The sequence below is a fragment of the Eschscholzia californica genome, unplaced genomic scaffold (assembly GCF_041429995.1).
Source record: "Eschscholzia californica isolate CP2 unplaced genomic scaffold, dmEscCali1.0.p SCAF_5, whole genome shotgun sequence".
NCBI classification, from domain to species: Eukaryota; Viridiplantae; Streptophyta; class Magnoliopsida; order Ranunculales; family Papaveraceae; genus Eschscholzia; species Eschscholzia californica.
The window spans coordinates 12513673-12538697 of NW_028238472.1; the positions used below are offsets into that span (position 1 = coordinate 12513673).

Genomic DNA, 25025 nt, shown 5'->3' on the forward strand with positions numbered 1-25025 from the left:
AATAAATGAATCAATTCAAGTTCTTCATTTCTTTTTAGTTTTTCTATTTGTTTCTTCAATAGTTTTTTGTGTGTAATATTTTAGATTTTGTTTTTGCGGAGAAATCATGAGGTTGCTTCATACATTGAGTATATATAAACATTCATATTTTTCCATAGTATTTCGTATGATTTTTCTTTCTTGAACTAAGTTTCTCGCTCTATACGGACGCGGACACGCGGTAGATCCCTTTTGGCTAACGCATTCGAGCTAGTATATATATATATATATATATATATATATATATATATATATATACACACACACACACGCATATAGGTGACTACACACTCTTTGACCAAGTCTCAGTGGTACATGTATATTGGAGTTCTGCGTATGTCTAGGTGTGTGTATCTTAGTATACCATGTAGGGTAACACAAAGACATGTGATTCACATAAAAACGTACGTCCGGCGGAATTCTAGCAAGAATATACATATACCAGTGGGCGGAACCAAGAATTATTACGAGGGAGGATTAAGGTGGGATACCATAAGTCGAATCAAACATATCGAGTCAGGTTGGGCTTCAACAGTTAAAGAGGGATGGAGGTGAGAGAGAGAGAGAGAGAGAGAGAGAGAGAGAGAGAGAGGAGGAGAGAAAGAGTGGAGAAAAATTGCGGTGCTCAGTGGTCGGAGTACGTGGCAGTTGGAGGAGGAACGAGAAAGATCTGAAAAAATAAATATACGAAAGGTTGCCAACAAACTGCGTGGAGAAGAAAAAGTGGTGCGGAGTTGAGAAAACAAAAAGGGAACTGACTAACTTTGTCAAATATTTTCCAAAATTTTGTATCTGAATTTTTTTTCCTTTTCCAAAGCAAGCGTATATTTAGCATTGCTTTTCAAAGTTTAATTGTTTCAAGATTTTATTTATTCTCTTGCACCTCGGTTTTTCATCTTAACATTATTACATAGAAGAAAAAAAAAAGTTTCGCACAGGACCGCGAAACTTCAGCCATGCCACTGCACACCCTGAGCCTCAAGTCCTAAAGTGGGTGTATTCGAGGGCGGCAATAGAAAAGTCTTTCTGATAAAGGTATAATTTTGGGCTTAAATGTGACAAAGCCCAATTATAGGTGAGCTGGACTACCTAACAAGGGCCCAGAGAAAGTAGAGAGTAAGGTTTACCTCACATCACAAACCAAATTAAACCAAACCAAGGGTTGCTTCCTTGCTTGCTTCATATCATCTCTCTTTTGGCGGAAACTACAAAGCTCAGATAAAAACTGAGTTTTCTGATTCTCTCTGGAAGTTTCAGATTTCTGTCAAAAAAGGGTATTGTTTGTTTTTTGGTTTTTCCTTAAGGGGGTATCTGGGTTAGCTTCAGCTTCAGAATTCATGACATCAATGGCTGCATGTAAGTTTCTTCTCTCATTTTTTCAGTCTTATTTATCTCTGGTTGTGAAGAATCTATTTTGAGTGATAATTTCTCATGCAAAGATTGATTTATCAACTATGTTTTGATCTATCTATCTTGGATTGGGAAATGGGTATCTAAAAAATGTATGTTTTGTTGTATTTCTGATGTTATTTTGATCATAATTGATGAATAATGTTCATGAACTTAGAGTAGTTAGGTTTTCAAGATTGTTATTTTATCCAATTTTGTGCCCATTTACTGTTTTGTTTGAAGCATTAATTTTTATTGGTTTCTTAAACTAGCATTCTCTCTCTCACACAATCTCTCTTTGTATGGAGTAACAGTGTTTTTCTTATTTTTTCTTCCCTGAACTTCTATTAGTTGGTTATATAAATCATAAATGCCTCATTCTCACCAGCAATCCCAATTTTCAAGCTAGTAGCCCCAATTTCTTGTAAACATTTTGAAAATTGTTGTTGTATAATTTATTAATTTTAATGGTATAAGAGGTAAATAAACAAAAAGAGAAATGATAAAATCCATTGGTTTAGTTTTAATCTTCAAGAATAACTTTTCGTTCATTTGGATTAAGTAAAAGTAAGTATTTCGTCATCCAAACGCTGTTCTGAAAGCTCACGACTTGACCAAAATTTTTGCAATTACTAGAGATTTCTTTTATGGTAAAAGATTCAAGACAACATCGACCTAGAACACTGAATCGACTTCTTGAACTAGTGGTCTCAGTCCTATTGTTAATTTTGTGGCCATCCAACTCAAAATCAATTGGCAATTAGTGGAGAGGACCTAGACATTACATTTTTTGGTTACTAAAGTACCCATTTCCAATGTGGGAGTATTCTCACACGCCCCCTCACATGGCGTTCTTTGTGCCTAACACGTGGGTTTTTTTCTTTGCGGGTGATGTGGAGCACGTTTGAGCCTACCTCCGGTACCATGTCAATTTAGTGATCATCCAACTCAACCAATTGGCAAGATTCGAGAGGTCTTAGACATTGTATTCTTGGTTACTAAAGTACTCATTTCCAATGCGGGACTATTCTCTCACACCAAGAATCCTGACGCCTCAGATGAATCAACATTCCAATATCAATATTTCTACGAAATAATTTAAAATTCCAGAAGGAATTTCCATGTTACAGGGAAAAATCTTCAGGGATTCTAACCCGAACAGCTTACTCGAAGTGGAGGACATCCTGGCACTGTTGTTTCATTGGAGCGAAAACATATGATGGGCAAAGGACAAAGCATACCTAGATTTTGTTTCTAACTGGGAGACTATAATGACGTCGCATACAGATTAGAAATACCTAGCGCCCTTGTCCTTCTGTATCTTGTTTTCTTTCACTTTGTGCACAACACCATTTTTTAATAGGGAGATTTTATAGGGCACCCTCATTTTTGTTAAAAGGCCTCCCCTCAGTGATAATTTAGCAAGTAAAATGGTTCATGGGGAGGCCTTTTAACAAAATTGGGGAGGCCTTATAAAACTTCCCTTTTTAATATTAAGTCAAAGTTTCAAGAAAAAAGAATAAGCAAACGAATTATGAGTCCTCCTGCCCATACAATGCTAGTGTGATTGTGAGTCCACGGTGCTCTGGAAGCCTGTAACTACTTTCTATATTATAACACCCTCTTTTGTAAAATGGGTAAAACAGGGAAGTGATCATGCGTAGTCTTATAATATTTTTACGGTCACTTCCCTTTTGTTGTTGTTATCGACTCTTACTCATATTTGCTAACTCTGGTGGTTCTTGTTGCAGGTAGTTTAGGAGGAGCTTCTGTTATGAAGTTATCAAATTTCACAGGAACCAAATCGTGTAATTTATGGTCACTTTATGGAGTCAGAACTTCAACATTTCAGAATTCACTAAAAATTGCAGGTTTGCTGCAATCGCGAGGTCCTGTTAAGCCTATCGTTTTAAGATGTGGTCCATCTTCTGAAGTTGGTAGGTTCCCTTGTTGTACTTTATCTGCTTGTCCTTTATGCATCAGAGCATGTTTGTCTGTCAACTCATACAGTTGTACGCATTTGCATGGCTATTACGTTTTTAACCGGCAAAAAACTAAGACTCGGTTCAACTTTATACTTGGAAGGAGGAAACATAAGGAAAAAGTACATAGTTACAAGAATAATGACACATCAATAGATAAGCCAGAATTTCAAAAAGGATGATTGCCCTCTTCAAGTTGGCGAAGGAGGTGTCTAAAATAAAGAAATGATTGAAGGTGGCCTAACAAGTTGGTAAAACCTGTGGGTTTCAAGTTTTTCTAGTGTTCTAGAAATGAACCGAATTTATCTTTCGTGGAGTACTCTATAGTCTATACCACTTGATTCTTTTGATTGCTCAATGATAGAAGGTTTCTTCTTTATATGAATTTTTCTTTTAAAGCAATTCCGGTAACATCTTGAACCCTTACCCAAATATCGGTTTTAGGCATTGCATGAGTGAGCCATTCTGTAATAACTCCAAGTCCACAATAGGTTAAAAAGAAGTATTTATTATTTTGTGTGGAATTTACCAGCTTCTTCAGTTTCAGAGAAGTTGGCTCATTGCAATTGTCCTAGTCCATTTAAATTGCATCTCAGAATCAAAATCATAGAAGTTTCATTTGTAAATTGGTATGAAATCTTTATTTAGTGTTATTTTGTCAGAGCTAAGAAACTAAGTAATATTTTTCTGCTTTCGGTGTAATTATCTTATGGAACCAATTACTTTCTTTCTTTTTTGTTGATTTAGTGGTTGCTCCAGAAGAAACAAAATCATCTGCAGCAAAAAGGATCATCCCAAGCTCGGTGGAGGTGTGTAATACTGTTAAATCGATATCTTTCGTGTATCAAATGTTAACTGCTGGCTTTCTCATAAATCGATTCAATGTTTTAAAAACTATCAAGGCGTACGCCTCGAGGCGAAGCTGTCACCTAATGCCTTAGGGCCTGCATATATGAACTCGAGAATCAAACGTGCACATTTGATGTCACCTGTTATTTTTGACTTTTGAGTCGTTGGGCAGCACAAAATATTGGTATCTTTTTGTATATTAACCACATGGGCTTTTAATTATGGTAGTAAAGTTGAAAAACTATGTTATGTTTTATTACATAATTGATATCATTTTCCTTGCAAAAAATGTCTTATGCCTTTTACGCATTGAGGCTTATGCCTCAAGGTGCTGCCTCGCCTTGTGAGAGCAAACCGCCTCGAGGGGTTAAAACTTATTTTAAAACATTAATTTTGTTCTTGCTCTATGTTTCAATTGTTGATTATTCGAAAACTAGAACAAAGATACATTAAATCACAATGTTATAACATAAAAAAGTATAGTGCAGGTTAGATCAGAATTTGTTCTTTACAACAAAATTAACGGAAATGCCTGAAAAGTAAATGAAGTCATGTGAGTGGGATACCTAAAACAAGTAAACTACTGGGAACTGCACGAAGATTATTTATCTCAGAGAGGTCTACAAAAAACTGTAGGGAAACGTTAACAATTGCTGGCTTATTTGTTAATAGAGATTAGAAACTACACGCCAATATAATTTTGCTCTACAAGATTTAACGAACTAACAGCCTTTAGTTTCAATATTTTCCTGTCAAACCTGTATGCCAGTGACAGTAATATTGTTTTTTTTGGCCTTGAATCCCATCTAATAAGGGTTCTTCTTTGCGTTCGTACACACAATATTGTTATGAATGACTTTTTTCTGTATCTACTTTTTCTTTATAAGCTTCAGTTTATGGGTACTGCTCTCTTACTTCATTATTTGCTCACACGTTTTTTACAGGTGGAAGCACTGCTAACAGAAATCTGCGACACAACTTCAATTGCTGAATTTGAATTGAAGGTAAGCAAGTTTCATGACTTGAAGTTTCCATGAGATCTTATTTTTATATTCTCTGCTTCGACTTATAACTTTTGAATTGCCACTACCTCTTGTTATCAGTTTGGTGATTTTCGGCTATACGTGACAAGGGACTTAGCTGGGAAAAGTGAACCTTTACCTCCACCAACTTCTTCCGTGAGCACAAATACTTCTGACTCAAATGGTTCAGTCTCCGCACCTTCTTTAGCTATCACAAAAGCCGTACCTTCTTTGGGTGAAAATCTGAGTGTAGTTGAGAAAGCTGCAGATGAAGGACTTGTCATACTTCGGTCACCAAAGGTGAGACCTAAGAGAACAGTATCAATTTACCATTATTCCTCAAGACATTTCATTTGTAAAGAACTTTGAAAAAACTCGTAACTTAAAACTGATTCCACCCAAAATTTCTTAGATAAAAGTGTAAGGCCATGGTCATTGGTTCGATTCTGATAGCCTACTTTCAATATTTGTAATATTATGGGCTTGTACATGCTCAAAAGTGATTTAACTTCACGTTTTATAACTTGGGTGATGTTTAGTCAAAAGGACTTGGAATTAAAATTTCATGTGATGCAGGTTGGCTATTTTAGGAGATCACGAACCATAAAAGGGAAACGTGCACCTCCTTCATGTAAAGAGGTATTTTCAAATATTTCTATTATACCTTTTGTCTTTCAAAATCTCCAATGTATTTTTGAATTATCAGTGTTTTTTTTAAACAGAAACAAGAAGTGAAGGAAGGTCAAGCAATTTGCTATATTGAACAGCTTGGTGGCGAGATCCCGGTTGAGGTTAGTTTTTTCGATCACTCCTACCATTTATATGCACAAAATTTCTGTATGAGAATGACAAAAATAAAGAAAAGGGTGAGAAATACTTGTTTCTCGCTTTGGTGTCATTCTTTTCTGTTTCTTCTCTTCCTTGTTGGAGTAACTTTAAATGCTCTTGCTCGGTAACATAGCGAGTTCTTACTTCTTTTGTTGTTTTCAGTGTGAAGTTTCGGGCGAGGTTGTCAAGATATTAAGAGAAGATGGTGGTAAGTTGATCCTAACACCTATAAATTTGATATGCAGAGATACCATACTTCAATTTTGTTCAAAAGAGATTATGCATTTGATTCTGGAAAAATTCTAACAATTTGCTGGTTTTGGTATGTAGATCCTGTTGGATACGGAGACGCTCTTATCACTATTCTTCCATCCTTTCCAGGGATAAAGAAGCTTCAATAACCAGTATATTTATGTTCCTTCTGTTCATCCTCATAATCTTCACTCTTAGTACAGATATTCAACCTAAATACAGAGATTTAAATTGTGTTTTTATGGGTTTTTCGTGCGCCATATGCATTTCAGTTCTGGAACTCAGAGTTGCTGTGAATATTAGTGATAATTGGTTTTGATTTTGGGTATACTTGAAACTGAAGTGATAGGAAGTGGAACCAGTTTTTGAATTTTATAATTTGGGATACTGAAAATTGAACTAATGGAAACTTGAAACCAGAATTATTGGGAACGAGTCTTGACTTGAACCAGAATTATAGGTATCATTTTGGGATTTAGGACTCGTTTGGTTTCGCTTAAATAAGCAAAACACTGTGCTTAGAGAATAATGGGAAGTTTTGTAAGCAATGTTTTATGTTGTTAAAGCAATCTAATTTTCAGTCTTGACTTCCTTATGACCAAATATGGTTGAAGGCAATGTTCTCAAAGTTGCTACAACAACCAAGTTTGAGGGTTATTTTCACTGGTTTCAAACCCTAGATCTCCTAAAATTCAAATCCCTAAACACTATCTTCATATCGCTGAAATCATCAATGTTGGTCACTGACAAACTTCGAAACCCTGTACGTTCCCTTGCAAAAATAGGCCCACATCTACCACTTCCAATTCCAAAAGGATACCATCTTACTGTAGTAGAAATTTATTGAAGTGTACCAATTATTTCCTAAACTATCCGAATGCTTGTGCTGAAATTATCAAAGAAAATCGTCATTACCTCGACGATCTGGATATAATTCTCTTTTTCTTGTTTTCCCTTTAGGCCTTGGTTGTTGTTCATCTTTTTCGATTCCCGACCCAAAACTTTAATGACTCTTGGAATTTTAGAGGATTAGAAATCCAAAAAAGGGGACAAAACCATCTTTTGATTTTGACAATCCTAGTAATGAAGTTCCCGTACTCAATGAACAAGATTGACAATAAAAGTTCAAATGCACCGTTTGTTAGCTTGATGATGGTGAGTGTTTTCGAACTCATCAAGTATTCGAAACAAGTTGATTAAGAAAACAGGTTGTTGTTGAGGAACTACTCAAGATTGGGACCAAACCCCGACAATGGATACCATGTATATGAAAGGAGACGGGTTCGGTCTAAGCAACTAAAAGGAAAAACCCTTATGCAACAGTCGATGAAGTCGTTGAGAGACCAATAACTTTTTAATGTCTCACTTCTACGCTAGACTAAGTTTAGAAGGTCTTGTGAGCTTTTCTCGGGCATTTGACTGTTGTAAAATACCGTACAGTAAGTTGTGGGACGTCCTTCAAGAGATCTAATAGATCATGGCTCCAAAGAAACATCCCATGCACTTCTTGCTCCTTTTAGAATCGATACTCGACACATATTTGGCTCATCCGGGGTTGTTAGACTCGTGATAGTTACATAGTCATGGATGGATGTTTTTGGGTCGACAAACCCATCATAAGTTTTCAGACAAGGCAGTTGAGCTCCATTGGTCACTCGACATTCAAGTTTTCTAAGTTGAATGTAGGTCAAGTTAGCTTACCTAACTGCAAAGCCTCCTTCTCTGTTATTTTTCTTTTCATTTCCGCGAGTTGGTGGACCATAAGTGGTCCGAAGGAAGGCCCTTAATTCTCATGTTCTAATTCCAAAAAAGGTTTCAGTGGAGCTCTGCGACTCGTTCTTTCTGTACTTGAGGCTCCTTCCTTGTGCTCTTTTGGAGCCTTTTCATCTCTCTTTGTTATTTTTTATTTTTTCTTTCTCACAGCTTATTCCGCCTTCCACCCGAGCTTTTCTATTACTTCCCAATCTTTGTCATCATTGATGAATGGGGGTGACAAGGCAGCATGTGTGGCAAAGAGATTTCTGTCTACGAGAGGTTGAAGAGGTTCACTTCTCGTCCCAGTCTCCCTGTGTGTTCTTCCCTTGATCTCACTCCTGCACCCTTAACAAGGTTGTTTCCATCATAGATAATTTTATAGCATCTCTTTCTTTTCTTCTTTTAAACGACAATTCATGGTAATAAATCTCCTTCATACATGATAGTTTCAGATTGAAGTGCTTGAACGTAGTGATTGAATTCGTAAATGCTTAGAATCGTTGAGTTAGCGTCAACAAATAGTTGTGGTTGTTGAAGTGCCAAAGTGATGATGTATGAAAGTGGTTTTCTTGGTATCTCCTAGAAAATTGATCATTTTGAACTCTATTGAACATCCTGCCTGAATTGAATACAATCTGAGGTGTGGGGGGACCTTGCCACAAAAACACTTCGACGCTAAAGTCCTTTAAGTGTTGCAGGTTACAAAGTAATTCAGTGAGAGTGTAATACCCATGTTATAGCAAACCTGATACGCTTATATAGGTTTGGATGGTTGTGGCATGCACCAACTAAGATGATGCGACAGACTTGACGAGAACCGCATGTTATGGTTGGTTGAGGATAATATATGGTCGAGAACGTATCATCTAACACCGACAAATTCATTGTAATAACAGTTGTGTACGAAAAGCGAATCTTTGGCCCTTTCGCATCACTATCGTTCTCTTCGGGCAAGGCAAATCTCGAGGTGCCGAGCTGACTTCCATAGACCTTGTTTTATCTCTTTGATCAAAGCAGGGCTAGAGGGGAGAGCTAACTCGGATACACCTCTCTGCTTGCCCTGAGGATCAGCAGAGGTCAAGGTGTGGAGGTGACTTCTGTAGACCTTCTTACTCTGCTCCAAGACTCAAGCAGGGCTTAGGGTCTCGGGTCCACCTCTTCGCTTGCCTTTTGAGCCAGAGTTCAAGGTGCCTGGGGGGCTCATGCTGACTTCCCAAACAGGGCCTCGGGGACTAGTTGACTCTATCGAGGGTTTCTTTGTCGATCACGTGAGCGTCGGCAAGTGTAGCTCTGATTAATTTGTTAACTTTTTGACTGGTCAACAACGGGTCTTCACCCATTTAAGATGGGAAAAAATTTATTACAGAGGGATTATCCAATTGATCTAAACATTGCCCACTTTAAGCAAAATTGGAAATATAAGATTAAGACATGAACCCCCAACGTTTGCTAGAATTTGGTAAAAGTTGAACCCCTATCCACCTACAAGCCTAGAACCATCAAGGAATCGTATTCATGGAAGCAACAACAAAGAAAAGAATCCAAATGAAGGAGAGAGATAGAGAGAGACAAGGTATGGTGGTGGCATGTGCCCTTTGCTTGTAAAAGGATATGATTTGAACAAAAGCAATAAAAAGGAAAGAGTTTTGTAATATCAAGATTGGAATTTGGATTCCTAATTACTAGTATGAAGGAAAGAGACAACCCAAGACCTAAAAAACTTCCCAAGGAAAAAATCAAACTTTGTGCATGAAATAGAGAAAAATAGTACTTGATCACTTTAGAGGGACCATTACTAACTATGCCATAGGCAACTTTAGAAACTTATTTTGATTATTATATTACCACTATCTCAATTTGCTTCTACTTGTACTTGAACTCAAATGCTTTAGTTTTCTCTATGGCACTTCCTACTTAATAGCTACTCAATGCCTATCCCCCCTCTCCCTCTCTCAAAGATGGATTCACCTTTCATCGAAAAAAAAAAACATGGAGGTTTCGCGATGCATACTCCCTCCCCCCTCGATTTTTTCACCTCTTTTATGACGAAAATTGCAGAAATAGGAGTTTCTTCCGGCCCAAAACAGCTACAATAACCATCTTGTTGTGGGATATAAACTCTGTTTTGGACTGAAGGGAGCTCCTAATTCTTCTCTTTTTTCCCTTCCTGCTCAAGTCAACATTTCTAGCTCTCCTTGTCTTCCAGATTAGTTGTTTTTCAACTATAACACTATATGGGTAAGTTACTCTTTTGCTGCTTCATCCCATTTTTTTACTTAATATTCTTCTGCAACAGCATTAGTATAGACTTAATTTTCAGGCCATGGCTTCCCTTGTTTTTTGGTAGTAACGTACAATATCCTAAAATCCGGACAAATATAAGCCTCGAGGATGATAACCAGATGTACTATCAATATCTAGAAAAGGAAACAGATACTAAACTGAGAAAGCACGAGTCTGGTATACATGTTCAAAAGTATTTCTAATTCTTTTACTCATTAGTGATGTCTGGTTGATGAAGAGAAATTGTACAACAATTTCAAACACAAATAGGGTACTAGAATGAAGGTTAACCAAGTTATTTCTTTGGAACTAACTTACAAGTAAACCTGATCACATTTAGAGCGATTCATCCATCTTCTTTGGCGAAGCAATTTGCTAAAGGTACTTTCTTGCAAGGGCTCTGACCTTGGTATCAAAATTTGATGAAGTAATGCGAGATCCAGTCAAGTAGAGAGGATTTAGAAGAATCTGCATAATCATGAAGATTTCACCAATAACCTTATCAGTAAAATTAATCGACAAGAAATTCAAGTACACCAAATCCAATATATCAATCTTTTCAATATCTGTAACATCATATGAAATCAAATTGGTCAAATTGTGCATTTTACAATAAGAAATTCTACCAACAACCCTTGATTGGAGTAGTAAGAGGTACAGTCTTCCACCTTAGAGGTCAAGGGTTTGAGGCACGCTGAACAATTCAAAAAAAAAAAATCTCAAACAGAAGTCGCGATGCACAATCAGTGTACTGTTTGATGGGCAGTGAACATTATGTACTGTATTACTGAAAATACAACTGATTTCAAAACCTAGACTAGCAATTCCGTGGGAATTAATTGTCAAACCCCAATAAAGTACTCAAGTCTATGATGCAAGTAGAATAATCTCATGTAATTCAATTTATCCATTAACAAATTTTAACATCATAAAAATTTGCGAGATATGACACATTTAGAGATAGAGAACAAAATCCCTTCACCATACCCATCCCGGATTAGCAGATTTCCACCATCTCAAAGAGCTATTCTTAATTGACATGATAATTGAAGAAACAAAAACAATAGTTTCGGATAAGCAGATACCTTGATGTAGAGCTCGTGGACCTCCTGGAAGAAGCTTTTAATCCCATCTTCGTTACGAGAATCATGGAGTAGCATCAATCGCGTACGTATGATGTCGTTGGTCAAAGAAAATAAAGTGAGGCGGAAAAATCAAGTCATCAACATAGATAAAAATATCGATCATAGAGTGTATGGCTTTCTACATATCCTTCCTAGACCAGGGGCAGATTCATGAATGTTGAATACAAAATAACCAAACATAGAATTCTCTCACCACTAAAGATGCCAGATCAGACTACCATAATCATCTGATATATGCAATTTACCAAGGTGAGTTTTGGTAAAAGTTATTTTTCATACTCATCTGTTAACTTATTTTCAGAGAGAAGTGTTGCATCATATTGTTTCATGCAATCAGTAATCTTTATTGTAGCTCACAATAAGTTACTAGATCAAAAATTTTAGCGTTATCTGAAATTGCGCAATAAGACAAGCAAAGCTAACCCATTTTTCTCTACTGAGTTATTATTTACCATTCTCTATATATCCCACATGTTAGACCGAAAGTCAGTTTTAAAAAACACTGACAGAAATGGACTTCGGTTTTGGTCCAAGTGAATTAAAAGGCCTAAATTTTGATTTCAAATAAGAACGACTGTGCATCTGCCTTTGGGTGTTTCGTGTTCAGCAAAGTACGGACAACTAGGTTAACATTATTTATATTAGTTATCAATTTCTATATTGTAGGATATGACCCGCAGTAACATATACTGACACCGCCAAATCGTTGAACCTATCCACTGCTTTCAAGAACCTGTATCCACAATGCATCAGGAGAGAATGTAAGTAGAAATTAAGAACATGAAAACCATGAAAGACAACATTACGCCTAAGAACTCCTTAATTTCAGACTTTCAGTACATTGTGATAAGAAAAGACAGACAATGTTAACACTCCTTTTCTTTTTAGCAGTGTTGGATAATTGGGTACTTGTGTCCGACACTTCAAGTGACGTGAATCAGTATTCATTAAGGGCACTTTTTACAACATGAAGTCTCGGTGGGCATATGTGAGACAGAAAATCTTGCGCATACTTCAACAAAATCGTGTCAGGTTAACGTCTTTTGTCTATAATACAACAATGGTTGAACTAAAAGTAATAAAATGTGACCTAATCACTACGCCAATAAGGATCAGTTGATGGGAGTATGGGACATTTTTCCCAGTCAGCTGGCCCTTCCCTAACTGGGACCCGGCGGGTGGGTAGTTATCGCCGTATGAGGGGAGAGCGGTTTATTTTTATAACGGGATATTCATTCTAAGTATAGGTTAATATTTTTATCAGTCTGTTAGCTCGACGAGACTACCCCGACCATACAGAAAAAGTTAGGCCTAGTGGGTTATATATAGATACCTACATTTATATTGAGTGGTTGACTACCGAACTCTTTCCATATATTTATATTGAGTGTGTTTACGAAAGCAAGAATTGGTTACATACTTGGTAAGTGTAAACATGAAAAGAACAAGTATTAACATGGGAAGAGAATATATGACACAATCTTCAGACTTGAGAATAAGAGAGGTGATGTATACTCACATAGCACTAGTAGTCCAAGCAAGGTCCTGAACAACATCCAATGCAGCGTGTAAGATGAATTGGTGCTGGTGAGCAAAATCTTCTTTCTGACAGAATTATAGGCAGATTACAGTTAATAGCTGAAAACATTTCATATGAAATCCAAAGCAGCAAGTAATACACCAGTCACCAGTTCAAGGTAAAAGCTAAGACATGCTTAGCAAAGAATGACCTATGAGATGCACCCTGAATTCTGAAGTGAAGTAATTCACAATATAAGCTGATGAAATTTAATATCCCCAAAACCATCAAAGTTCAAGTACTGTCTTGATGTCCAGTCTTTTATATACCTATAAGTTTAACAGTTGACATAACAAAGCACAATATCCTTCTAGAAGTACATTACCATTGTATTAACACTGGCATGTATGTAAATAGAAAATGACTGCGGATGCTATATGTCATTTTTAACATTGTGTTGTCCCAGTGAATAACAAAGATAATACACTTACATGATATCGTTTAATTTAATATTAGTATTCATAGAAATCAAAATGCACCATTAAATATCTATTTGAACCACACTCGTCAAGGGGAGCAATTGAGGCGAGGATAGGATGAGTAGGGTAAAATATCACATTACATATACATATATATGTATATATAGCTCATCTCATTATAGCTTCTGGGTACTTAATATGCATTATATAAAAAAATAAAAGATTCATAGGACTCATAGCTGCAACGTCACGCTTGACAGCATGATTTGGGACACAATAATACCCACAAAGATATACGAGGAATACAAAACAATCTCTACATACTTTAACAGCAGAGCCAACTTCAGCTTCGTAAATGGGAATATCGTTCTTACTGACTATCATGAAACATGCAGTACTCGCCATACCCTTCTTCTCATGAAATTTCTCTCACAAACTGCAAAAGAGAAATAAAATTCAAATACTTTCAGAAAAAGAGAAATAAAAGGCAAATATTCAAACAGAGGATCAAAGCCGGTTGGTAAACCATGAAAACAAGGAGGAAAAGCTCTTCTCAGTACTTGAATACTAGATAGTTGGATTGATATAGACATAAAAGCAAGAATGTTTTTTTTTTTGAATTGTTCAGCGTGTGCCTCAAACCCTTGACTTTTAGGTGGAAGATTCTACCTCTTACCACTCCAACCAAGGGTTGTTGGCACATAAAAAAAAAAAGAATGTTGAATCGTGAATCATTCTGTGATCGTTACATTCTACCTCTTATCAGTGCCCTAAATCATTCTTCCTTCTCCATTTCATCATTCTATATTTCTATATTAAATCAGTTGGTAGTACTGGTTAACCAAAATTCATTGTCATTGTTAACACAATTATGAATTTGAGCAGCCATCTTTGATCTTTCAATCCAAAATTAAAAATAGAACATTCTCAAACACAAAAATGGTAATCAAGTCACAACCCTAAACTAATTGCATCCAAATACACAATCAATCTATGGAAATATGAAAGAATTGAACTAAATCAACATCCTCAATGAACATAGCTATAACAGAAAACTTTTGTTGGGGTTAAGAGATGGGCATTCAGAAATTAAAGTTTAGGGTTATCCGTTTCACCTTAGAGTTTAGATTGATGAGATCTGAGAGGAAGAATAAAGGAAAAGATAACAAATAACGAGAGAAAGAAATTCAAAACCTTGAAGAATCCGCCAAGATGAGATTTCCAGATGGAGGGAAACTCAAAAAACCTAGATTTCTGATTCTCGTTTGTTGGATTTCAACCGGGTGAGAAACGGATATTAAATGAGCCCAAACTTTTTAATAGGAATACACCCGGATGTCGGCAGCCAAACACTTCGTTTTGGCACCTACCAAATTATTCTTACACTCTTTTAACACCTACGGGAGTCATTGATAATATGAATGGAGCCGTCCAGATTTCGTTGTCCAAGTGGTTGAAAGTGTTGACATAAGAGCATCTCCAATGCAAAACTCAATCTTAGAAACTCGGAGTGCCACATAGGATTTTCTGAGTTTTTCTTAAAAAATCATCTCCAATGCAAAACTCAACTAAGATCTCAAAGATGATGTGTCGAGAGTGAAATAGAGATATCTCAAGAGGACACTCTATTTTCAGAGTGTCCTCTTGAGATATCTCTAATTGTCCAACTCATCAATATTTAAATTTCAACCAATAGAAATCAAGTCTTCGTATATTTCCAAAATAACTAATTATTTTTTTACAAAAATAACCATGACACGTAAGTAAAATAAAAAAGTTTAGAGTGTTGCATTGGAGACATACAAGAATTGAGGATCTCTATTTTCGACACCTAGGAGTGAGAATCTCAATTAGAACTTGACAAATAGGACGAATAGAGATTATTTTGAGTTTTGCATTGGAGATGCTCTAAGCTCCAAAAATCTTGAGGTCCCAAGTTTGATTCTCACAGGAAGTGGAACCTATGGTTATTGTGAGTCACAGGGGAAAAAGAACGATCCAGATCAAAGTCAAACTTTGAAAAACTTTGTCTTTTAGTGAAAATGAGTCACTAAGTCAAGAACTTTGTTAAGGATTTTGTCCATTAATAATAAGTTTGTCGTGCTTTAGACCTCTTTTATTTATGGTTTAACTTCGGTAGATATCGTGCTTATCACATCTTGATGACGTATCAATACCTTGTAATGACTAACGTAGATCGCAGTTATCGTGCTTATCACATCTTGATGATGTATCAATACCTTGTAATGACTAACGTAGATCGCAACCGATTTCTCAAATTAAAATCTTGATAATTGTTTGACAACCAAAACATTTTTTGATTAGAAACTGTGTTATCATTTTTCCATTAAAAAAAATTCTACAACCATATAAAAATCCAACAGTATACTAATATGTGTATTTCTCAAATCCAAAGAGCATAATCTGGATTTTGCTCCTTATAATTAAAAAAACCACTAATTACTTCAATGCTTCATTTAAAAAATGAAGGAAGAACTCATTTGAATTATAAGTTGAAGTCAAGGTACAGGAAGACTTTGATAGTGTTATTCCAAGAATAAGAAACAGTGCCAGAAAAAATGATCCTCATATCCAAAAAAAGCCTTGTTATGGTTCAATTCAATCCAATCCATTATAACTTCCACTCGCTAAATCACATACATCTTCTCTACACAAACACTAAAAATTCATAATGCAGACAGAGAGATTCTGAATCTATGACTTGACAACTCCAAGCTCGGGGACTCCAATGGGTAGAGGTAAGTCGACGTTCTCGACAGTTCTGAATGTTCTCGGAACCATTTTATCCACGTATATTGTGCCACTTAGGTGATCACACTCGTGTTGTAGTATACGCGCTTGCCATCCTGAAGCTTCTACTTTTATGGGGTTCCCATCACGTCCCAAACCCGTAACTTCTACTTCAAGATTACGTTCCACTACTGCTCTGAACCCATCAACACTACACAATATTATGATAAACTGAATTAGTTCGTGAGAACATATTCACCCACAACCGGTTGAAATCAATGGATATGAACATTAGTGACATACTGAGCTTAGCCTATTGGTGGAGCAAAAGTCGTGGTACAAAAGTACAGATACAAATTAAATCAAGAACATTCTCAAAGACAAAAACTAAATCACGAAAAATTTATCATCTTCATGCTTCTTAAAGATAACAAATTATATATCTAGTGGATGAAGCTTGAAAGTTAGCTTTTCATGTCTTACCTCAGGCACCCTTCAAAGAATAAAGCAGTTTTTTTGCTCTTCTTTTTAAGAGTTGGGTTCAGAATGACCTGTCACGAGACAAACTACTAAGTTAGTTGTTCTTAAAGAAAAGTAAGCAAGTTTTTTTAACAGTTCTTTACAAACTTATTACTTACCAAAAGATCAAAAGGCCGTCGATCTTGTGCTTTAGTTTCTTCCTTTGGAGCATAACCAATATATTCTCTTGTATCTTCCAAAACGATAATCTGCAGATCAGAAAAACATAACATGTTATGGAAAAAATCTTCTCACCGCCTACCACTTAACAACCTTTGGATCAAGAACATCTATTTTAGTACAAAGAGCGAAATAGGGCAATCAAAACTAAGTATTTCAACCTCTAATGAACAAGGTCCACTTGGTTTAGAGAACTAGCAGCCTTTGGTTTAGGGGCAAGGATTAGGCTAAAAACCTTACTTTTTATGACTTCACGGTGGCTTGCGACGCCATTGTTTCTACTTTGTAAACTTTGTTTTGTGGGTTGAGATGACCTTCACATACAAAAATTCCTTCGCCACCATTCCTGACCTTCGAGGGCCTTTTGTTACGGAGCTCTGTACACTACCCTTCGTTTTAATTTATTCATTCAAGGTTTACGAGAAGTCCTTGGCCTACTTCCTTCAAAATGTTAAAGCATCTTTTCAACTTTTCGAGCACAAAGATTGTTCAATGGCGAAAAGGGACAAAAGATATCTTACCAATACCAGATATCACCTTGAGCTAGGTTCAAATTTAATTCATAGATTTTATCGTCTACCTCATACGACATAGTTTGACATTCCCAACCAACTCGATAAGAAGATACGAAATAATATAGAAGTGACGAGGTTACACCTAAAAGTAATCTAATTAAACAATTTCCAGACCACTAAACTCAAAAATGACTTCATCCATGACTATCTTATGCTAAATTATTTGCTAATCTCAACAAGGCCATTAGCAAGAAATGTGAAGCAGCGTAAAGTTAACGACTTTATACCAAACAACAATCTACACTACTAAAATACAAAATTTCCAAACATTTTCGTGACTTGAACTACTAAACACAATTATCTTAACTAGTGAACACAAAATTCACTTCATTGAGGAATTTCTTCGACTACGTTATGCTACATTGTTTGCTTTCATCAACCAACCCAAAATGAAGTTAGACCTGAAACCTAGTCTTAAGATACTAAACTATTGAGCTCAATATCAATTTCAGTTCAACCCATCTCAAAAATGAGAAATACAAAAGGGGTAACATGGAAATGTAATCAAATAGAGATGTTAATTAAGAGAGAGAGAGAGAGAGGGATGAGAAAGGACCTTCAAAGGAACTCCAATTTGAGGAGCAGCAAGACCAACACCAGGGGCTTCTCTCATAACTTTGATCATATTATCAATAATTCTCTCAATCTTTTCAGACCCAATTTCATCAATTAGAACATCTCTAGCTGGTTCATGAAGAACAGGATCTCCTGCTTTTACTATCTCCGGCAAGATTTGTTTCTTCTTATCACCTAAACCCAGAAACCAACCAGCTTTAGCAGATGAAGTAGTAGTACTAGAAGTAGAAGAATAAGTTTTATAGGTTTTGAAGGTGATTAAGTTGCCATTAGAGACTGATTTAAGGTCTAGAACTCTGGATTTGAATGTTTTTTCGTGGTTTAAACGACAACCCAGAATTGGGTTTTTTACAATTTGTTTATGTATTGAATTTTTTAAGCATTTCTCGGCTATGGAGATCGGATATAAGCGAGATGAGAATCGGTGAATCATTTCCATCTCTTTCTCTCTCGGCTCTTCGCAGCTTTTTCCTTCTCTGAAATTAACACAATCTTCCAACTGGAGGGTATTTTGGTAATCATATCACCTGAGTACGCTGTGGGCCGAGCCTGTAGTTTATGGGTAGTTTAAGATGCCCGCGGCTTTGGGAAATAAAGAAAACTCTCCTGAAAATAAAGACTTAGTCAATCAAATTGACTCAAGAGACATACTTATTATTTAGCCCAAAACCTAACTAGATTAAATTTTACCTCCTAATCTTCTGTCTTCTCATTTCACCACCATAACTTCCGACCACCACCATCATTTTCGACCACCACCATTCCAATCACCGATCACCACTGCCCCCTCTTCTCTTTCCTCTCTTCTTATTTATCCTCTCTATCTCTCGTGCTAGTTTTGTCTATGTATATCTTTCTCTCTCTCATTCCATCCTCCAGTTCTTCTAAACATTCTATATCTCTCCTGCTAATAATAAATCAAACTATGGAGATCTTCACATATGATAACAAAAAGAAAAGCTCACCTTTAATAGGGAAAATATGAAGATGAGGCGCCAGAATATTGTTTGGGTTAATAAGAGCAGTTTCAGTATCTCCAGCCCATCTCTCTAGATTGATCTCAATCACATTCTTAAAAACCTTCAAGAACAACACACAACTTTTAAATTAATAAACCTAATTTTATCAAAACCACCATGAAAAAGAAATACAAGAAACAATCTTGAACTAAGGAAAATTAATAAATCATGATGTAAGAAATTAATAACAGAAGCTTATTCCCAACATTGACTAAGTAGATGACGAACAAGTTCAGATCAGAAAATAAAAAGAAACGGAAATAGTTTCTAATTTTCATTAATAGGAACTTCGTCTCTAAGAAACATTTCTTTTGTGAGGAGAAGAAGACAGTTTCATCTGTTTTGCTTAACACATTTCTTTTGTTAGTCTGGCTTCAATTTAGGGTTTGGCTTGTTCTTCGAAAGCAACAAGAAAGAGATAGCGTAACAATGAGTTAGAGATCAGAGAGAAGAGGTTGCAATGATGGTCGGAATGGTGGTGTTAGGAAGTTGTAATGGCGAAGGTGATGAAGATTAGGGGTCAATGTTTGATCAAGTGAGTTTTTGGACTAAAATAAAATATGCCCCCGAGAATGTATAAAAAAACATGGATTCCCTAGAGAATTTATTCTCCGAAAATTATTCTTTATTCCCCAAAGTCGCGACCTTTAAGATACCACGATGCCCCACCTGAGATTCTTTACGTGTGTTTAAGAGGCAATGTGTGTTTCCAAGGCAATGCTGCAACCAACGTTTGACCTAACGCCGGCCACCGACGATGTTAAATGATTTTGTTTCTCTCTTTTCTTCATTTCTTCTCCATCTTCTTGTTCTCCTACTCCTTCCTTCTTCCCCCCTTTCATCTCTCTATTGTCCACGAAGGGGTGGACCCCCTTCGCGGGCGGTCTGGTTTACAATACCTTCACGCTGGATCTAGGGAGGAATCCCAGATCCAAACGACAAGGAAATGATACCAAAGGTAAAAGAATTGCATAGCAATCCCAAGAGCATTCAGATACTTCTTGTCAATATCACCCAGAGGTCCTAGAACTAGTGTTAGCTCCGACTTGTGAGATTTCTTCCTTATAATGAATAACAACAACTGTATCAACAAGAGCTAAGATTAAAAAAAAATCACGAAGCAAACGCAACATCCTTTTGACTACGATCTTTCTCACATTTCTTCAAACAAAATTTACTATTTTCAACTTCAATAACCTCAAATTTCTTCTATTCAAGTTTTCTAGTTAGATCCTTTCCATTTCACCAACATTAATCAAAATCTTCAACCTCTTTCAAACAGAGGGAAATGAAGGATCAAATGCAGCTCCAAATCCACAGAGATATCAATGCGAGATCTTGAAACTGCAATTTGAACTATAATAAGACTTGTAGTTTTAGAGAGAGACTCGGTGAAGAAACTATATCTGGAAGAACCAAGTTTTAGAGACACAAATAGTCCAAACTCTCTGATTTTCTAAAGAAATAAAGTGAAACTAATAATCTGAGTGAGAAGAACTACTCACTAACACTAAAACCCAATTCATTTGTGAGGATTAATTTGTTTTGTAGTAGAATGGTATTCTTTTAATTAAGGTCGCCAACCGGAGATTACTCGTCGACGACTTTTTGCCGGGAGAATAAACTTAACCATCGAAGGTAGCAACGCCTTTTGCCAAACTTGGTCATAATGAATTTACCAAGTCAAGCTTGCAAAAGACATTACTTTTAACAATAAAGGGTATTGCCTATAAAATCTCTCTTACAACAATTGGTATACACGTTGATACGCACAACAACATAACATTCGTCTTAATAAAATCCTTACAGAATGGATCAGAATGAACTTCAATTGATACCATCTTACTCTTTCCTTTGGCTGCTTCAACCTTTTCAATCCATTCTGAGACCTAATCGAATCTGTTGCAAGTACCCCATGAAAAAAAAATTTCACTCATAATTTTTAGGTGTTAAGGAAGTTCAGATCACCCTCTTACCGGTGCAATGTGGTCTTCAACAAGGGGTACCGAACCATGGGCATTCCTTAGCCCAATGATCAAGCTGACCGTAGTTGAAGCAAGGTTGGGCACATTTGAAACACTTGAGCCATTTCTTGAAGCCGATGAAGATTTTGAGATACTTGATCTGATTTTTACTTCCTCCTTCGCCTCATCAAACCACTGGAAGCTAGGGCATGTAATAAACTGACAAGCTAGATATTTTCGCATTTTACCCCTCTTGTTCCTCGCAGCAGAAACACATCTAATTCCTATACATTTTAGAGCTTTGCAAGGAGTGTATATCCTTGGACAAAATAACCCGTAATGTGATTTTTCATCACAAATTTGACATATCTAGAGAGGGAAATTAGAAATTAGAGAAGTTAAAGGGGGAAAATAAAGAAGAGATAAATCTAGAGAGCGAAATCTTGCCGTCACTATATTTCGATTTTCATCATCACCAACCCACATCTTCATTTTTTGCTTTTCTCATGAACTAGATGTTAATGATGTGAAAGATGACGAAGAGAAGTAAATGGGGGAGAGAATTAAATCTGGTTTTGAAAAAGATGAAATAGAGAAGTAAATAGAGGATAGAGGTTTAAATCTGGTGTTGGAAATGACAAAAAGTACATCTTGGAATTGATTCATCAATATTTGACAAGACGACTTTGGTTAGACGTGACTGACGAGTGAAGACACATAATGGTAATTTTGGAGATGGAAAAAGAATTTAACGGGCTTTTGACGTTAACAACGGAAAGGGGGTCATCTGGCCATTTTTAATGAAGTAGGGGGTACGCGGGAAGCTGGTCATAAACTAGTGGACCATTTGAAAATTATGATTACAGAATCTACATTAACAACAAACATTAATTATTATTATCCAAAAATCAGTAAAAAAACAGAAGAAGAAAAATCAAACCTATTAGATTAAAAGAGAAAGATAAGAGGAAGGAAAAAATTGAAACATCTAATGTTTAGTTTTTCTTTTTACATCGGCATCTAACTCGTCTAAATAAACCTCTTTAAGCCTAGAGGATTCCAACCCATGACCTTTATAATGAGAGACGAGATATAAATCAGTTGAACTAACATGATTATATGTATGAAAATGACTTTCACGTTATAAGTACTTTACTCAAATTTTTCGGACAAAAGACCCCTAAAGCGGGGGGGGGGGGGGGGGGGGGGGGGGGGGCAGGTGCCCACACTAGTCGCACCCCCTCACCCATGCCCTTGGTTAGGTTGATAAAGACCAATGAGTAGTGGAGGGTGTTCCCTTGTAATGGTCGTACAGAAGGTGTGAACGCGGGATAGTGGATGAGTGATGACGAGCTAATCCTCATGGTGGCTTGGTAAACATCAAGTCAGTTGTAAGGTACCATTTCCTGACTAATGCGCTAGCATGACCCTTGCAACAACGTGCATGTGGTCTCTTAGTGAGGCCAAACACTCGCTAGGTATTGGGCCTCAGATGTATATTACTCGCACTACGCAATGTCTGCCCTTTTGAAGCTTGCCCACTACATGTGTCGAGCAGGGCCGAGCTAAATATTGGGGGGGCCCCAAGTGGAGTTAAAAAGTGGGGCCCTATATAACCCGTGTTGAAAAATTGAAATTTACTATAATGCTTAGGATTTGAACCATTGAGTATATAATTAGACTCTTACCGCTGAGCTACAACTTAAATCATACTATGATTTCATTCAAATATAATAATTCTTTCGAAACCTACATACAAAATCTATAACACGAGGCTCTTTAATATGTTGGCACCCGAAGCAGCCGCTTTAATAGCTTTGGGCCCGGGTTGCCCCTAGTGTTGAGCATTGTAGCCCTTTAATGGGTACTGAGAATGAGTTAGCTGTCAATCGATAGTTAAGAGCTTCATTGACAGTAAGCTTCCCCATGCATGTCTTGAGCACTAGTGGCGCAACTCTACAATGTGGATTGAGCTCGCAAGCTAACTTCTTGTGTAGAGCGCACACATGAGTAAGGTCCATCGTAAGATGCTGCCTAGGATGGTAAAACACGAAACACATTGTGGACTTGGTAGTTGACGGTCTTCACAGGTTGCAAGCCAACACCAATTAGATTTTTAGGGGAATCTCGTCTATAAGGTCTAGAAAGTTTTTTGTGGCAATTGCAGATTGGGAAAGAGTAGTAATGGAAAAAAATCATTATTTTTTCTTAATGGTCGTTTAGGTCACTAAGTATAAAATTACCAAAAGGACAAACATAAAACAACCACATGACAGTTATATCCTAGTCTCGCTCTCCACAGTATGCTAAATGTTGTCTCTAACTTTTGTAAACATATTTGTTTGGTCCTCTCAATTATTTTTTCGTAGTTTTTATATATTTTCTTCATTATTTCCCTGTTTTTTTGTTGTGAAATGATTTTGACCGTTTTTACATTGTTTTTTTGTTTCTCGCCGTTTTCTTTTGTTATTTTCGTTTTTGACCATTTCTTCGATAATTTTCATCCAAAAATATTTTCGTAATCTGTTTTTGTTTCTAATGTATTTTTGTGTCGCTTTTTTCGTCGATTTTTTTCTATATTGTTTTTCAAAGTTTTTTTTGTTTTGTCACAAACAACTATCTATTTTCGTCCTTTGTGGTCGATAAAAACACTTCTTTGTCTACCAAACTAGAATTTGCCTTGGACAAATTGACGTTTGTCTGGAACTAGTTGATGTGTGTTTTGAAAAAAGTTGATGGGTCTGTTTAATTTTTTTTTCGTTTTCTCTTTTCATTGTTATCTAGGTAACTTGTTTATCCCAGTGGTCTAATAGTTTGTATCGAACAAACAAGAATTTGTACGAGCACATAAAACATATGTTAATTTGTACCTTCAGCAAAAAAAAAAACACAAATGTTTGTATCCAACAAAAATGTTGTACATCTTTGTTTACAAAGGCCGCGGCTTTGGGACATAAAGAAAATCTCCGGAGAATAAAGACTTAATCAATCAAATTAGGGGACATATTTATTTTTCAGTCCAAATATTTATTAAGTTGTCTCTTGCCCCATAATCTTCATCTTCACCAAAAATGACTCCAACATAGTTCATCTTTCTCTTTCTCATCCACTTTCTCTCTTCATTCTTCTTCATATTCATCAACAGAACTCTATAATTAATCTTAAACTAAAACAACACCGAAAAAATTGAAGAAACAACGAAAAACATAGCAAAAGTAGCATCAAAATCAGATTTTAGGGAGAGAGAGAGAATGTCTTTAGCAAGAACTACATTAGCAGAGGCATTGACTTTTCTCTTTATCTCTCTACGATATCTTTTGAATCTTGAGATGATATATTGTGAAATTTGCAACATCAATGAGAAAATGAACCATTGATTTGGTATTCTTCAATTAGATTAAAACTTCTACAGTCACACTTGATTTTACAATAATTGATGATCTTCTCCCACTAAAATTTGATTTTTATCATTCATTTTTTTTTCTCCTAAATATCCTTCCTAACGTTGTTGATGAAGACGTGGTGTCCGAAAAACATGTAAAACTCTGATTAATTCGATTCAAAAGAATCCATTAATCTAATTCGAAATCAAATCTATACACATTAATTAATTTTACAAATAGTTAGAATTTATAGGTTAATATTTCGTTAATCGAGTCGTTCATGTACCAAAATATAAAGAGAGAAAGAGAGTTACAAGTGTAGTTTTCTAAAGAGATAGGGGATTTAGGTTACTGACCATCCGTTGAACACTTAGAAGACATGTTCTGGTAGCATCTATGAGAACGATTTCATCATTCGAACGGATCTCAGAACCGTATCAACTCAGAAAACAACTTCTCCTTTAGAATCATTGGCTTTTAGACCATGTTTGGCGCGCGAAAATGGAAGGTGATTCC

At 36.3% G+C, this 25025-nt stretch overlaps 3 protein-coding genes across 4 annotated transcripts; 1 reads left to right on the plus strand and 2 right to left on the minus strand.

The window, feature by feature from the left end:
- Window positions 1-1134: 1134 nt before the first annotated feature.
- On the plus strand, window positions 1135-6793 carry LOC147537159 (Single hybrid motif superfamily protein). Its single transcript, XM_086641816.1, has 9 exons — window positions 1135-1395; window positions 3180-3365; window positions 4158-4219; window positions 5204-5263; window positions 5363-5581; window positions 5858-5920; window positions 6004-6072; window positions 6272-6317; window positions 6440-6793. The coding sequence occupies exons 1-9, from the start codon at window positions 1377-1379 to the stop codon at window positions 6508-6510; spliced, it is 795 nt and encodes a 264-aa protein (XP_086497942.1). The 5' UTR covers window positions 1135-1376; the 3' UTR covers window positions 6511-6793.
- Window positions 6794-10534: 3741 nt separating this feature from the next.
- LOC147537160 (uncharacterized) lies at window positions 10535-14906 on the minus strand. Its single transcript, XM_086642389.1, has 6 exons — window positions 14737-14906; window positions 13867-13978; window positions 13064-13149; window positions 12216-12277; window positions 11485-11570; window positions 10535-10867 (listed from the first exon to the last, which is right to left on the minus strand). Exons 2-6 carry the CDS (start codon window positions 13945-13947, stop codon window positions 10775-10777), a joined length of 408 nt encoding a protein of 135 aa, XP_086498515.1. The 5' UTR covers window positions 13948-13978; window positions 14737-14906; the 3' UTR covers window positions 10535-10774.
- A 1121-nt stretch (window positions 14907-16027) lies between these two features.
- On the minus strand, window positions 16028-24951 carry PDF1A (peptide deformylase 1A). Of its 2 annotated transcripts, XM_086639200.1 has the most exons (5): window positions 24866-24951; window positions 18124-18317; window positions 16932-17021; window positions 16777-16844; window positions 16028-16504 (listed from the first exon to the last, which is right to left on the minus strand). In XM_086639200.1, exons 1-5 carry the CDS (start codon window positions 24888-24890, stop codon window positions 16258-16260), a joined length of 624 nt encoding a protein of 207 aa, XP_086495326.1. In that variant the 5' UTR covers window positions 24891-24951; the 3' UTR covers window positions 16028-16257. The 2 variants fall into 2 exon arrangements, with proteins under 2 accessions (XP_086495326.1, XP_086495325.1); XM_086639199.1 differs by lacking the exon at window positions 24866-24951 and having other exon boundaries at window positions 18124-18664.
- Window positions 24952-25025: the final 74 nt, after the last annotated feature.